Source organism: Onychomys torridus, chromosome 7, assembly GCF_903995425.1.
Source record: "Onychomys torridus chromosome 7, mOncTor1.1, whole genome shotgun sequence".
In the NCBI taxonomy this organism is placed as follows: domain Eukaryota; kingdom Metazoa; phylum Chordata; class Mammalia; order Rodentia; family Cricetidae; genus Onychomys; species Onychomys torridus.
In genome coordinates this window covers 38,020,329-38,036,458 of record NC_050449.1, presented here as the reverse complement: position 1 = coordinate 38,036,458, position 16,130 = coordinate 38,020,329, and the positions used below count along the sequence as shown (strand labels likewise).

General features: G+C 41.3%; 1 protein-coding gene and 1 non-coding gene across 7 annotated transcripts in view; both read right to left on the bottom strand.

Annotated features, from left to right (window-relative positions):
* Window positions 1–238: 238 nt before the first annotated feature.
* The window catches only part of Ddx6 (DEAD-box helicase 6), a 38,219-nt gene continuing 22,327 nt past the window's right edge, over window positions 239–16,130 (bottom strand). For 3 of the 6 annotated variants that reach the window (XM_036193046.1, XM_036193045.1, XM_036193048.1), the window contains exons 8-14: window positions 15,279–15,401; window positions 13,422–13,550; window positions 11,712–11,828; window positions 10,350–10,413; window positions 7,290–7,391; window positions 5,645–5,827; window positions 239–4,467 (exon numbers count right to left, since the gene is read on the bottom strand). In XM_036193046.1, the coding sequence (XP_036048939.1) occupies window positions 5,652–5,827; window positions 7,290–7,391; window positions 10,350–10,413; window positions 11,712–11,828; window positions 13,422–13,550; window positions 15,279–15,401 (711 nt within the window). In that variant the 3' untranslated portion in view covers window positions 239–4,467; window positions 5,645–5,651. The remainder of the gene's footprint in view (window positions 4,468–5,644; window positions 5,828–7,289; window positions 7,392–10,349; window positions 10,414–11,711; window positions 11,829–13,421; window positions 13,551–15,278; window positions 15,402–16,130) is intronic. The other 3 variants (XM_036193047.1, XM_036193050.1, XM_036193049.1) reach the window with 1 other exon arrangement.
* On the bottom strand, window positions 9,998–10,103 carry LOC118588092. The gene has a single exon (XR_004945499.1). It is a non-coding gene; the product is annotated as a U6 spliceosomal RNA (small nuclear RNA).

Here is a 16,130-nt window from a genome sequence, read left to right as displayed (position 1 = left end):
ACATTCTGCTTGACGGCAATTCTGGGAGCTGATGACTTAGAATCCCAACTGATCTTGGCTCTTCACCTGTACTATGAAAACTGTTTGAAGCAGGAAATCTAGGGTGGATGACCAAAGTCTACAAATTTAAGTAGGCACACAAGAAGCCTGCTGATCCACAACTTCAAATACCACAATAAAATGTTCTAGGATTCCTGGGGGCACAACCTGCTTCAAGAACATACATACAAGACACATCTGGAGTTCCAGTGGGCTTTTATTGAGATAAATTAACAAAAAGAAATAATCAAGATTTTACCAACCATCTTTTCTGAACCACGCATAAACTGTGGAGACTCGGGTCCTTGACATGTACATACAACGTAACACATCCCAACAAAAACATACCACCCACTGGAACATTTGCCAATTAAGCAGAAAGCCAATTTTCCCTTTCCCCAAAAAGTTTTCAAAATTTTAAGGTCCCACTGTTCAAAGTGGAACTGGTCCCTTGTGGCTAGGGACATTAGAATTTTCTTATTTTTACTGAACAAAAATTGTAATTTTTTCTAGTTTGTTTTGCTTCAAATAAGGGAAGTGACTTTGTTTTCTCCAGGCACCCTTCCCAAGAACCACTGGTTAAAATACAGCAGCCTGTATCTTTACCTAACCCAGGCCCACCCCTCCCTTGTCCTGCCCAGCTCTGTCTACTGGAGATTTAAATCCACTTCTGTTGGAGTCTGTCAGCTGTGGAGGGCAGAGTCCAGGCCAGGCCAGCTCCCTCCGACCTCACACCAGTTACAGCCCTTGGACACTTAACTCTTTATTCCAAAGATGAGTTTTTACATCAGAGAAGAACATAGATTTGCTTTGGGAGTTTTAAAAACTATCTTTATGAATATAAAGAAGAACTACAAACTCACCGAAGTCCACATAAATTCACCCCAAAGCTGGCTTACTTCACCTCCCATGAGGCCAATAATTTTGCCTGACAAAGATACTTGGCAAGAAAATCATTCCACAGCAACAATTTTAAAGATACACAGAAAGTTGAAAAAAAAAAAAAAATGTACCCAATTAAAACAACATGGCTTAATTCCCAAGAACTTATTTCATCTTTTTGTTACTCATCTGAAAGTCAGGAGTGTGGCTAAAGGCAGTTTCCCATGAGGTTACAAGCTTCCAAAGTGTTTCTAAATCCTTAGTGCAGACTCCCTCCCCTTTGGGACACAGTACCCTCCCCCCCACCCCTATTAAAAAAAAACAAACAAAAACAAAAACAATCAGAATGAGATGTTTTGTTTCCAACACTTTCCATCAAAGCTTTGTGCAGCGCTGTTCTGAGCGAGATGGTGTCCAGCACAAAGCAAGTGGCCAAGGAAAGATGCCCTCACCTCATTCTGAAGATGAATTATGACAACCTCCCACCCCTCCCCACCCCTCTGGGCCAACCCAGGATTACGATGACGGTGCCCATTTGGAAATAATTTAGAACTAGCTAGGCTCTTTCCAGGAAAAATCATTTTATGATAAATGTATTCCATTCCTAACGGAGAGTTTCGTTCACCTTCAGAACATAAAGGAAGAGAAAAACAAAACATGCCCTGAGGCAGCAAGATGTGCAACAGTCTTATAACTTATTACACAACTATATGACCAGAAGCTAAAACCACTGAGGTGGAGACAGTCTGAATATTAAAAATAAGATGTAGTTCTCTCATCCAAATGAACCACTGGAAAAAACAAAACCGTTACTTTAAAAATTACTGGAAAGAACCTGAAAGACAATTTCCAATAGTAGCAATGTTCCTTATTAGGAGGGATTTAAAAAAAAAAAAAAAAAAAAAAAAAAAAGACCAGGCTTTGACCCGGTCAGTAGGGCATCTTCCCATTACCAGCTCCTGTGAGCTGAGCACCACACCCACCGCAGCCTCTCCAGTGTCCTGCGGTGGTACCAGCTAGTCCAAGTGCCACAACTCATCAGAGGCTGTATTCAGTAATGCTCTCCATGTGGAGTCTGTGCTTTAAGAGGGACCTGTAGGCATGTGGCACCTGGCAGAGCAGCCCAAGGTTGGCAAGAGGCTGCATTTTTTGTTGACTCACCCACATACCCTCTGGCGAGATACCAAATGCATTTATACTCCTTTCCTGCAATGTTCACATGGGTGATCCCTCTCGTCTCGCCAAAGGCAGGAAGAAGGAGAGCTGCATCAGTACAAGGGCAAGATTTGTTGGTCAAAAGAAGATTTTTCTAAGACCCCTCCCCCACCCTCCCTAAAAAAGTGACTTCCTTAATTTGGTTTATGTTTAGTAACCAACATACACTGGACTTGCCTTCTGGGGATTGTACTGTGCAGCTCTTGCTACAGTTGTTACGGAGTCAGGTTTATGTCTCATCAGGAGGCATCTGCAGGATTTTCATTCCCAAGGAATTTGGGATTGAGTCACAAATAGTTTTGCTTCTTTAGAGCTAGGCAAAGTCAAAAAGCATCTTTGAATAATTGAGTCCTTTATTCAGGTGAGTTAAGCATGAAAGCATACACATACCTTGTCAGTACCAAGGTTTTGAAAAATGATGGAATATGGAAATCAGTATTTTTTTAAATTTTGTTTTTTGCTTTTTTTGTTCCCTAGATGCCTCCTGACTGACCTAGTACACTGGGTTAAAAGGGAATTAAAAACATTAAAAAAAAAAAAAAAAAAAAAAAAAGAAAGCTCACTGGTTGATTCATCTCACTCCTCGTGCCTGGAGATCAGGCCAAACACCGAGCTTGTTGGGAGGGTACAATTTACAGCAACACTCCCACCTAGAGTACCTGCCAGCGGTTTACAGTGCAGAATGACAGGCAGCATTCTGTCACAGCTGCACCGAGAATGCACGACAAGCAGCTTTCTGCAGCAATGAAGTTAACAGCGTTCAGGGATTGCCCGTTCCTGCAAAAGTGTATGTATCAAGGTGGGCCAAGGGCAGCAACTCACTCCCACACCACAGGTGACTGCAGACAGCTAAGCTTCACAACCGCCAAGCCCAGGGAGCTGGTACTGGCTGGTCCTCTGAAGTGCAAATGCATTCATCACACACCCTGCTCTCAAACTGCACCCCATACCCTTCTCACACGCCAAGGAAGATTAATCTTTGTTCCCCTATGCAGAACTTGGCAAGTTCCTCAAACTTTCAGAGCAGGAGAACCAAATCACAGAGAATCAGCGTTCTCATCTTCCTTGTTCTCTGCTAAACCCCCTGAATGCACTTCAAGAGCAGCGTGGTGCAGACAGTGCATCCTGGGCTTCTGGCCCCTTTCCAACACAGGGCTCCACAGGTCTGCTTCCTAGAGTTAGAGGCCAAAGCACTTTCTAGATTTAGTGTTGCAGAAAACTGAGCCCCTCTCATCTTTAGCTGCTCCCATAATCACTCCAATCCCCTTAATCCCAGCAACCTTCATCCAAAAAAAATAATATATATATATGTATATATATATATATATATATATATATGAACCCAGAAAAAAAACTTATTTACAAAGTTTATACAAGTATACACATCCAATTTTCTACGGGACGCGCTTTGTCACAGAGGAAAGAGGGTCAAGGCTCTGACACGTCTCCACGTCAAGTGCCATACTGCTCATGGAGGTGTGTGAGCCAGGTTAGTGTTCTGCTGTAGAGCACAGAGGCTTGTCATATGGCTCCTGCAGTGAGAGGCTGCTCTTTCCTTTGGGAGCGACGATGGTGTGTCTACTCAGCCCAGAAGAAAATTTTACTTGGTACTGTTTTTTTTTTTTTAAATACATGTATTTACAGTGTGGATGGACTGCAGTTGTGAATCAACTCCTCCATATAAAGAAAAGGAAAATGGCGTTACCATCACTAGTCCACCTTCCGGCCCTGGGCATGAGGACTGGTACAACAGGAAGAGACTTCAACTTGAAACAAAAATGAACAAGCAAAGAAAAAAAAAAGAAAAAAGAAAAGAAAACAGAACATGACTTTGTTGATTCCTTGGGCTGTGTGTAAAGATGATATTCTTAATGGTCTCGTAGCATAAGGCACTTCGCACAAATAAGTAATAAGCTCTTCAGGCTTGAAAACGATGATTAACCAGGGAGAAGTTGAATGCAGCAGAGTCAGCTACTGGAGAATTGTAGACAGGTGTGTGTGGTCACCAAGGTTCTTCTCTTTCCAGGGTTTCTCCCTCCTCCTCTTCTTCCTCTTTCCATGTCCCCCTTTCCCCAGAAAACATCTTTAAAAACCAGCAGTTAGTGCAACGAATGTTCAGTCAGCACACAGTGCAAACAAGTGGAACAAAAACGTCTATTTCTTCTCAGTTTCTCTTCACCAATTTAAAAAAAAAAAAAGAAAAATGTCTGAGCTCTTATATAACTCTTCATAGTTCCAAAATAAAGATGAAAAAACCCACAAAGAGAAGAGCACCCCCCCCCCCAAATGATGTGTCACAGATCCAAGGAGCCTTTTGTAGTTTGTCAAAGCCTATGGAAAAAGTTTAGAAATTTAAAATGAACACCCACAGAAGCAATATAAAACAAAGAGACATGTTTTCACAACCCCACCCCAGACTCTCTTCAGTCCTTTCTCCTCAAACTACCAGGGTTTACTCATTTCCTGCAAGAACTTAGCTGGGTATGGTGGCTCATGTATAGATCTAAGCACTCAGGAGACCAAGGCAAGGGGATCTGAGTCAAGAGACCAAGGTATGAGTTTGTTTTAGGTGAGCTAGGGAGGGATAATCAACCAAGCAACAACTTCCCCCATATGCCCTAGGATTCTGATAAAGAATGAATGAGTCTCCATCACAATAATTAAAAAGCCAAGTGTGGTAGTATTTACACATCTTTAATCCTAGCACTTGGGAAAAGGAAGCATGAAGATTAGGTTCTCAAGGCCATCCTACAGTAGACAACCAGTTTGAAGACACCTCTGGCTCCCCGAACTTTCTCAAAAGGAAAATTTTAAAAAAAAGCCTTTCATCTTATTTTGGAGACAGGGCTATGCAGCCCAGAATGACTTCAAATTCAAACTCTTAAGTCTCCAGTGCTGGGGTTACAGGCACTCCCAACAGCACCTGGCCTGGAAATTCTCTGAAGTGACACTTCCTGCAGGGCTGCAGATTCAGTGGTAGTACAGTGAGTGCTCTGTCTTGAGTTCACTCTCCAGCGTCAAAGGTCTGCACTGTGACTGGAGAGTAAAGCGTCAAGCCCAGTCAAGGCATCTGTCTCTAAGGAAAACTGCTTCACGCCTGAGCAGCCACCAATGCAAGTGAGAAACTAGAGGGGCATTTTAAAAGACAAGTCTATAATGTGTTATTACATATCTGATAACAAGGCATTACAGGTAATTTGACCTAATTTATTAATGCACCCATCCAAAGAAGAAAGGACAGGGTTTGTAAATAGGGGAGCAGGAAATCTCTTTATTCCAAGACTGCCACTGCCCTTGGCCTTTCATTATTCTGAGTTAGGTACCACTCCTACCACAGACTCAGGAAGCTGTCCAGGAGCAGCTCTGGCCTAGTCTCTAACGACATGGTTGCCGCACCCAAGCGAGTCTTGGTTCTTATTCCTATTTCTGACACTGGGGAGGCTGGAGGAGGAAGACCTTATTTCTTTCCTAAGTCTGAAGGTGCTGGTCACTATGGTCAGATACATACGTGCTTGTTAAGGTTTCTCGTCTTCTACAGGCTCGCTGTGGTATTCTGCCACATACAGGCTCTTGTCAATGTTGCTTGGGATAGGTTTAATTTCTGTTCCCAGTTGCTCCTCAATACTTTTCAGGTTGAATCGATCATCATATGTGATCAAGTTGATGGCTAAGCCAAGATGACCAAAGCGACCTAAAAAAAAAAAAAAAGTGTTTAATGACTTTAAACTATGCTAAAAAATTTGAAAAGTGGTAAATAAAGTGAGTTAAAGCAACATGTATGTTCAAGTCTGTAATTTGCCAAAACATACAGCATTAATCTTTTCAATTAGTGACATTCTGAATGGTAGAAACAAGACAGAAAATACAAATAAAACAACTTATGGTTTTTCCTTTGGCTCATCAACTGTACTCAACAGGAACGGACTTTTCTGGGGCACTATTCCCTGAACAATACAGTGCAACACCCGCTTACAAAGTCAGCTTGCGTGCACAAGCTATTGCAAACAAGTACTTATGTAGAAGATGTGCACCACTTATATGCAAGTACCACATGTTTAAAGAGACTAAAAATACCAGACTTTGATGCTGGCAAAGGTCCTGGAACCCATTTCACACGAACACAAAGGGATAGCTGTATACTTAATTTATTTTCATCAAATGACAAAATGGATGTTTGTTTGCACAGCTGTCAAAATACACAACTCAACAGCACACTCACATCACACCATCTAATCAACACCGTTCCCTTGTACTCCATTTCAAAATACACAACTCAACAGCACACTCACATCACACTATCTAATCATAATCAACACAGTTCCCTTGTACTCCATTTCAAATTAAGCATGCAGTAATTACTTTCACCTTTTTTTCCTTTTTGGGGGTGTGTGTGTGTGAGATACCACGCAGCCTAACTTTGTGTTAACGAGCTGCAGTTCCAGGTTTTATCTACTTGATGTGGGTATGGGAATCAAACCAAAGAGCTTAACAGGTTCTTTAACAACAACTCTTACCTCTCCAGTCTACCCCCAGCCCCAATTTTATTCATGGTCCTCCTGCCTCAGCCTCCTAAGCCTAGGGATGATAGGGTATGCGTCACCATGTCAACTTGAGCTGACTTTGTGTAGGGGGAGTGGGTTCTCAATTATGTAGTCCTGGCTGCCCTCAGATCAGTATGTAAACCCAGCTGGCCTCTGATGCAGACGTCACCTGCTGCTTCTTCCCAAGTGTACCACATCTAGCCAGCCTACCTTCAAAACCACTTTTATTATTATGTGTATGTGTGTGCTGGTAGCTGGCTCTCTCTCTCTACCATGAGTTCCAGGACTGAATTCAGGTTATTGGGCTTGTGCAATAACCGAGCCACCTTGCTGGCCTCCAGCTTAACTTTAATGAATGACATAAGCCACCATTCACCTGTAATCAGACTTAGGAGGCTGAGGCAGGTGCACTTTAAGTTCCAGGACAGCCTGGGTTAATTAAGTAGCCAAACTTTGTCTCTAGACACAGATTTATTAGTGAAAAAGAATCAGACAACTAAACTTCTATGATTTCTCTGCTCTCATAGCTATTATATACTTTACAAAAGAAAAATTAGTGATTATATTTGTCAGCAAGATGTCTGCTAGGCAATCAATCCCCTTTTCACTCACCTGATCTTCCAATACGATGAAGATAGGTCTCTGCCAGCTTTGGGAAGTCAAAGTTTATTACCACATTCACAGCTTGTATATCAATACCTCGGGTAAACAGATCTTAAAAAAAAAAAAAAAAAAAAAAAAAAAACAATAATTTTCATTTTATTTTTGAACTGAAACAATTGGAACCACAATGCACTGATTTCTAATGTATCCTGTGTTTATCACTTCATTCAGTCACTACTGGCACTCTTCCATGATTACATACATTATCATAAACAACTCTCTGTTCCTGTAAAAAAAAAAAAAAGTCTTAAAAACTATCTAGGGAACAGCAATGCAGGAAGATGATTGCATAAATGAGTCTTACATTGTAACTAATGATTTTCTCATTCTACTGTCTATTTAATCTGAGACTTACAAATTCAGAATAGTTCAGAAAGGGAATTCCACTTATCACAACCCTCAAACAGGGTCACAGCTGGGTCCCCTTGCTTCTCTCTGCATCGCCTTCTAGAACTACTCATGATGTTGCTTTTTCCCTTTTGCAGATAAGGTCCCTGGTGGCCCAGGCTAGTCCTCACCTCATGCTCCCCTCGCAGACTCCCAATCATTAGGAATACAAGCATCCACTGCCATACCTTGTTAGATCTTTATGGCCCTTTATAAAGTCAAATAATACAGCATCTCATCTCAAACTACATGACTTTTATACTCTAATCAACACCAGAACTAGTAATAATAAAACACTTCACATTACTCCCTTGTCAATCAAGCTCAACTTTTAAGACAGGCCTCACTCACTCTGTAGCTTCGGATGGCCTTGAATTTACTAGCAAACCAAGTGGGCTTTGAACCTGAAACAATCTTCCTGCCACATCCCAGTGCTTGAATATATCACAACACTTGGCACCAACTAGCATTTTTTTAACATTTTCTTTTTCTGTCCCTTCATTTGTATACTATTTTAAGGCTTCTATCTGAGCTGCTATGGCAAAGCCTAGTACTTCCAATGAAGATTATATGGCATGCAAACTTTGCTTTAATTCCATATTTTCTGATTAAATCACCATTTCTTAAAGGAGAAGTAGCTTTTTATTTTTATTTATTACTTTGCTTTTTTGAGATAGGATCTCATCTGTAGCACAGGCTGGCCTTACTCTGCCTCAGTCACCCCAAAGGGTAGGATTTTATATATGGCTATTTCTACATTCCATACATAAGCAGGCTGAGTGCAGTGCAGAAAACCCTAACCCTAGGACTGGTTCCCAGCAACGAGTAAAACTTGGCATATTGGTGCATACCCATAATCCCTGCACTCAGGAGAGGAAAAGTAGTCATCCTGGGCTACATGAGACCCTGACTCAATAAGTAAATAAAAGCAATTAATCAGTGTAGTACATTATGTATTACATAAGTATTGTTCATTACTACCAATGTCTTCCCTTTTCTTTAATTTAGTGTTCACTGATCCTAAGCCCCAACTTTTTACTTAAAAGTGGAAAAATGGGGGGGGGGGGTGCCTGATGGAAATGCAGTTTCTATTTTCTTTTCTTTTCGGCTTTTCGAGACAGGGTTTCTCTGTGTAGCTTTGGAGCCTGTCCTGGAACTCACTCTGTAGCCGATAGAGATCCGCCTGCCTCTGCCTCCCAATTGCTGGGATTAAAGGCGTGCACCACAACCGCCTGCCTAGTTTCTATTTTCTTATGTATATTGATTTAATTAACAACTTTTACATTCATCAATAAACTACTTTACGGGTTTCCCAAATGCAGGGGAAAATATAATGGATACATCTATACACAGACAAATATTTCACCGAATTTTAAAAAAGTTAACCACAGGCTGGGGGTGGGGGGGGGGTGGGGTGGTGGGGTGGTGGGGGGTGGGGCACGCCTGTAATCCCAGCACTCGGGGGTCAGAGCCAGGCGGATCTCTGTGAGTTCGAGGTCAGCCTGGTCTACAGAGTGAGTTCTGGGACAGGCCCCAAAACTACACAGAGAAACCTTGTCTCCAATTAAAAAAAAAAAAAAAAAAGTATTTGGCCAGGTGTGGCGGTACACATCTTTAGTCCCAGCACACAGATACAAAGACCAGCTGAGAAAAGAAGTGAGTTCAAGAACAGGTTGGTCTACAGATCCAGTTCCAGGCCAGTAAAGGCTATACAGTAATACCCTATCTCAAAAAACCAAAACCAACCAATCAACCAGCTAACACCTACCTCCAAATAAAATTTGCTCTCAGTGATACTAAAGACGAGTATATTTATCAATGTATACAGCATATCTCAAACTCTGGTCCTTCTACTTCCTCAAATGTTTCTTATTCACCTCATACCAACAATGGTAAGATTAAATTCCAAGCGTATAGCTGGGAAGGCACTCAATCTATTAGTTTTGTATGAATTATGTGCCTCCATGACCCTATCCAAGTTTATTTTTCTGTAGTAATAAGATAACCCAAAAATAGGAAATCTTGGCTTAGGGTATAGACTAGTTTAATTCTAGGGAAAAACAAAATGACACACACCATCCCACACCCCCATGCCCCTGCGACAGGGTTTCTCTGTGTAGTTTTGGTGCCTGTTCTGGATCTCACTCTGTAGCCCAGGCTGGCCTCGAACTCAGAGATCCTCCTGGCTCTGCCTCCTGAGTGCTGGGATTACAGGCGTGTGCCACTACTGCCGTTCTAAGATACACTTCTAGAATGCTCTTTCTATATTTTTAAATATGGAACACTTCACGAATTTAGTGTCATCCTTGTGCAGAGGCCATGCCACTCTTCTCTGTATCGTTCCAATTTTAGTATATGTGTTGCCGAGGTGAGCACTAAAATGCAATTTTTTAGTGTAGTTTATTTGTGCTTGCTCATCAGAACTATTAGGAAAACACCAATCCGAAACCTAGTTTACAGTCACATATGCAGCATAAGCATCAGATGAGCCCGATGCCATTCTCAACTTCAGAAGCTCTCAAAGTGGCAGCAGGGTGTGGCGGGCTACATCACGGGCTTCACTGTGCTACAGAAAGTAATCCAGACAATAAACAGTCGGCTCAAGAAATACAAAACACTTACCAGTGCAAACAAGATTGCGGCATAAGCCATTGCGGAAATCATGAAAGACACGATTTCGATGTTCCTGGGGGGAAAGAGGATAAACTATTTGAGTAATATCTATATACAACTCAAAATGTCTACCACGGTTTTTCCTACCCTATCAGTTCTTCAAACCCCAAATTTGTTTATACTAAATATCTTTTTTAAAATAAAAAAAAAAAAAATCAGCTTACAGACCATATATATACTAGTTTAGCTTCATCCTTGTTTTTAACTTCTCTAATTTCAGTTACCCATAGTCAACTTGGGTCTGAAGACTGTGGAAATAATCCCTAAGTTTTAAAGGACACACTTCTAAGGAGTGATGCAATTTGTATCCTCCTTTGTCTACGATGTGAATCATCACTGTGTCCAGTGCATCTACAGTGTGTAGACACTACCCATGTCCTTTAACTGTTCTGGTTATCAGATAAACTGTCAGTTATCAGTGTTCAAGTAACCTTTCTGCAGCAGTCAAAAACTGCATCCCTCACTATGTCTGTGTGGTCCTCTTCATTTCATCAGGCAACATTTTATCATTTTGTGTCAGCCCAAGGAGGACAGGTGTAAGATATGCTGAGATCACATTCATCTAACATTATGACAATACATTGTTATATATTGTTTTATTATTCTAGTAAACCTTTTATTACATCTAATAGTTAAACCATATCGTAGTACACATGCATATACAATCTAGTATTGTTTATGATTTCAAGATATCCTAAGTAAGGAGAAGTTACTGTGTATTAAAATCTAGAGCAGCGCTTTCTGTTAAAAAAAAAAAAAACAACTCTGTATTGTTATCCTCCAATAAAGGAGTCACCAGCAACAGGAAACCACCAGAACCTTTGAAATGTACTAATTTGACCGAGGAACAAAACTTTTAAATTGTAGTTGCTTTTAACTAATTTAAATGGCTACATGGAGCTATCTATACCTGGGAAAGTGTTCTTCCTGTGCCCCTCCCCACAGCGTTTCCTTCAGCTCAGGCTAATTTCAAAAGTACTATGTAGCAGAGAATGACCTAATTCTTCATTTCCTCTCTGTGTCCTCCAAGTGCCAGGATTTCAAGCACAGACAGAGAGCTAGTGTGTCTGCACTGTCCTGTAAGACTCGGTGGTTTAAACGAAGAGCTGTCAGGTCAGTAAAGAAGAGCTCTTTTGCCCATTCTTTTCCTGGTACCGGGGATTGGAACTCAGGGTCTTGCTCTGAGCCAAGCAGTATATTCTCAAATACAGGCATTTATGGAACATCAAGCATAAGAAAACATAAACACTTAAAACAATTTTTTTTGGGGGGGGGGGTTTAAATCTATGCAAGTTCTAGACTTATACTCACCTGCCTCATTTTAGCATGGATATAGAAGCAAGAATAACCCAGCTGAGAAATCTTCTTGGCCAGTAATTCAACTCTCTGAGAGGAGTTGCAGAAAATGATGGACTGGTTTATCTGAAGCTGAGCACAAAAGAAGAATAGGAGAAAGACAAAAACACTTGTTTTGCCAATCTTGAAAATATTTAGCCAAAACTTTAAGAAGTCTAAAATTGAGAGTTTCCTAAGATGTAAAAAAATGTAAAAGTTTAGTAAACAGCTGCTAAGAACTGGTTGGTTTTTTTTTTAAAAAAAAAAAAAGATTTATTTATTAATTACGTATATAGTGTTCTGCCTACACATATGCCTATAGGCCAGAAGAGGGCACCAGATCTCATTACAGATGGTTGTGAGCCACCATGTGGTTGCTGGGAATTGAACTCAGGTCAGGACCTCTGGAAGAAGAGCCAGTGTTCTTAACCTCTGAGCCATCTCTCCAGCCAGAACTCGTTTGTTTGTTTTCCTGGAGCTGAGGACCGAACCCAGGGCCTTGCACTTGCCAGGTAAGTGCTCTACACAGAGCTAAATCCCCCCCCCCCTTTTTTTTCTTTCCCTGAGACAGGGTTTCTCTATTTAGTTTTGGTGCCTGTCCTGGATTTCATTCTGTAGACCAGGCTGCCCTTGAACTCACCGAGATCCACTTGGCTGTGCCTCCTGAGTGCTGGAATTACAGGTGTGCACCACTGCTGCCCAACCAATGCTAAGAATTGGTTTTGTTGCAGCGGAGTGTTTCATAGGGGCCACCTAACTGCCCCAGACAAAAATACAGACTCAGTGTTCATAGAAAGCATGCCCTATGAAGCCACTGCTAACACCGAATCAGCAAACAAACAACCAATGCTTTAGGGCTGGAGAGAGTTCAGCAGGGGAGAGAATGTACTGCTTCTGCAGAGGAGTCAAGTTCGGTTGTCAGCACACACATCTTAGGACTCACAACTGCTCTAACTTTACTTCCAGAGGCTCTGAACCCTTTTCTGGACTCTTCCATCCCAGCAGCTGCACTCGTGTGTATAACCCCACACAGACACAAACATACATGTACATAATTAAAGTAAGTAAAACGAATGAAAAGAGCGATTGCTTCTAGTGAAAATACACAGTTAGGTACTTGTGAGCCTCTGGTTACGTTCTGTCAATAGATAAGCATGTAATTTAACATGTTTTCACTCCTTCAAGCATGTCTTACTTGGCTGAAGAGGACAGGGCACATTTCAGCAACAGTGCAGGGTCATTTTAGAATGACATCTGAAAAAGGCCCAATGGCTGAAAAAGGAGTGTTTCTTTACAGTATGAGAGCTAAGAGGAGAGAAGGCGGCAGACTGTCCTCTTCTCGGACCTTATCGGGGACCACAATCTGTTTTTTCCCACACTGCACATGTTTACAAAATGACCAAAACACCTTCAGTACTGATTTTGAGGTCACAAATCATTTTAGCTATTAGGTGTATTCACAAAGATTGAATCTAAACAATTGGGATGAACTGTAATTAAGGTAAGTTATTTAACAATAAGAGTAAAGCACCTGTTTCAATCAGCTTTAACTTTAAATCAACCAAAGCTGTCTTTAGGAAACACTACTAAGACTTTTTACAGTGAAGATAATGGGGAAATGATGCACTGTCTGATTTCCTGGGAATCAGTGGAAGACAGGACTCAGCAGGAGAGCCCACTACTTACCCTGGAGAAAAGTGTATTGAGGCAGTGTACTTTTTGGCGCTCAGTTACATATGCGTAGTACTGGGTTACTCCCTTCAGAGTTAGTTCCTCCATCAGGTTAATCTCATAGGGTTTTTGCAGATGGGAATTCTGGAGGGGCGGAGAGGAGAGTAAAGGAAGTCTTAAGGTAAATACTGGGATTCTCAATTAAATTGAAAATGCATCATTTCTTCTTTTTGGGGGGGTGGGGTGAGGAGAAGTACTGAGGAATTAAATATAAGGCTTTAGGCATGCTAGGTAAAGAGTTCTACCCATGAATTCGATTTCTTTTTTCTTCTTTTTCTTCTGAGACAAGGTTTCTCTTGTGTGGTCCTGGCTGTCCTAAAACTCATTCTGTAAACCAGGTTGGCCTAGAACTCAAAGATCCACCTGTCTCTGCCTCCGAGTGCTGCCTCCCACTGCCTGGTATCTGAACTCGATTTCTTACCCTAAATTTATATCTTTTTTTGGGGTGTGTGTGTGTGTGTGTGTGTGTGTGTGTGTGTTGCTGTAATGGATGCATCTCTTTTCAAAACGAATATTCATAAAATAAACAAATTAACCTAAAATGGTAGGTCTCAGATTCAAAATGTAGCTATGCAGAGTTGTACATGCCTGTATTCCACCATTCAGAAGGCTGAGACAGGAAGATAACCATGACCACACAGGTAGTTTCTAGGGCATGCTTTGTGTCCAAGATAATGCTCTAACCAATTTACCCAGAATCTATGGAATATATCACCTTGGCATGAAGAAATACTAAATAAATAAAATTAGATCTCTCTCTCTCTCTAACAGAGTCTCACAGCCAGGCCATGGTGAATCACACCTTTAACACCAGCACTCAGGAGGCAGATACAGGCAGATCTCTGAATCTAAGGCCACCCTGGTCTAGAGTAAGTTCTAGGACAGCCAGGGTTACAGAGAAACCCCGTCTTAAAAAAACAAAAAAAAACCAAACAAAACAAAACAAAACAAAAACCAAACAAAAAAGAAAAAAAAAACGAGAAGAGAGAGGAGAGAAGAGATGGGGGGGGGGTGTTGGGTGTTGGGGGGGGATATGAATGAATGTCTATGTCACTATGTAGCACTGGATGGCTAGAACACCAGGCTGGCTTTGAACTCATAGAGATCCAGTTTATATAATCAAAAAAAAAAAAAAAAGTATAAGCCAGATGTGGTTGCACATACTTTTAATCCTAGAACTTAGGAGGGGGAGTCAGACCTCTGTGAGCTGGAAGCTAGCCTCCTGGCCAGGCTACATAGTGAGACCTTGTCTCAAAAACAAAACAAAAACCCAATTGTGGGTTATCTTGTATGCTGTGAATATATGTTGCTATGATTGACTGATAAATAAAATGCTGATTGGCCAGTGCCAGGCAGGAAGGATAGTGTAGGCGGGACAAGGAGGGAGGAGAAGGCTGGGTAGAAGAAGGCTGAGTTGGGAGATGCTGCCAGCTGCCTCCATGAGAAGCAAGATATATGTTACCGGTAAGCCATGAGCCATGTGGCAACTTATAGTTAATAGAAATGGGTTAATTTAAGATTTAAGAACAGATAGCAAGCAGCCTGCCACGACCATACAGTTTATAAGTAATATGAGTCTCTGTGTGTTTACTTGGGGGACGCAAGTGGGAGAGATTTGTCCCAACTGCCATCAGGCTGGGACACAGGACAACTTCAGCTACATCCAATTATAATAAATCCATGGACAAATCTTTACTGATCACATGAAAAGAAAATCCTGAAATAGCATAAATCATATACTCTGATAAGAAGATATAATTACATAAAAAGTACCATGACGACACAGATTCTAAGCACCGATTTAATACTTACCATGAACTTTTGTACACTAAGAGGGAAAGTAGCGGAATATAGTAAAATTTGCCTATTTTTAGGTAGTGTGAGAATAATATCCTCCATAATCTGCACAAAATCCTGTGACAACAACTTATCTGCCTGTAATACAAAGAAAGGGCAATTTTAATGAGTAAGGCATTAAAAGTTTTGGTTAGCATATAAATAAAGGGCAAACCACAACCTACAGGCTGTTCCTGGCTATGAATATAAATTCTTTAATACATACAGTATCCAAGGTTACCAAGACAAATCCTCAGTAATTCAGGAGAAAAGGAGCCAAGTATAGTAGCATATGCTTGTAATCCCAGCACCCAAGTGGCTGAGGTAGGAGAACTCAGAGTTTGAGGTCAGTCTGGGCTATATAATGAAACTGTCTCAAAACAGAGAGAGGAGGCTATAATCCCTACCTAAAGAAAATAATTTAAAAACAAACAAACAAACAAAAACCCCCAAGATTTCCAATAAAGAGGTAAGATAGTATATTGGTCAAAAACACAGGTTTTGAGCTGGGTGTGGTTAGCATATACCTTGATCAAAGCCAGGCTAGGCTAGCAAGACCCTATGTGGTGGTTTGAAAGAAAATGGTCCCTAGAGGGAGTGGCACTATTAGGTGTGGCTTTGTTGGAGTAGGTGTGGTCTTGTTGGAGGAAGTATCACTGTGGAGGTGGGCTCTGAGGTCTCATACATGCCCAAGCACGCTCCTGAGACAGACCACTTCCTGCTACCTGTGCAAGATGTAGAACTCTCAGCTACTTCTCCAGTACCATGTCTGCCTGCATGCCACCATGTCCCAACATGATGATAATGTCCTGAACCTCTGAAAACTGT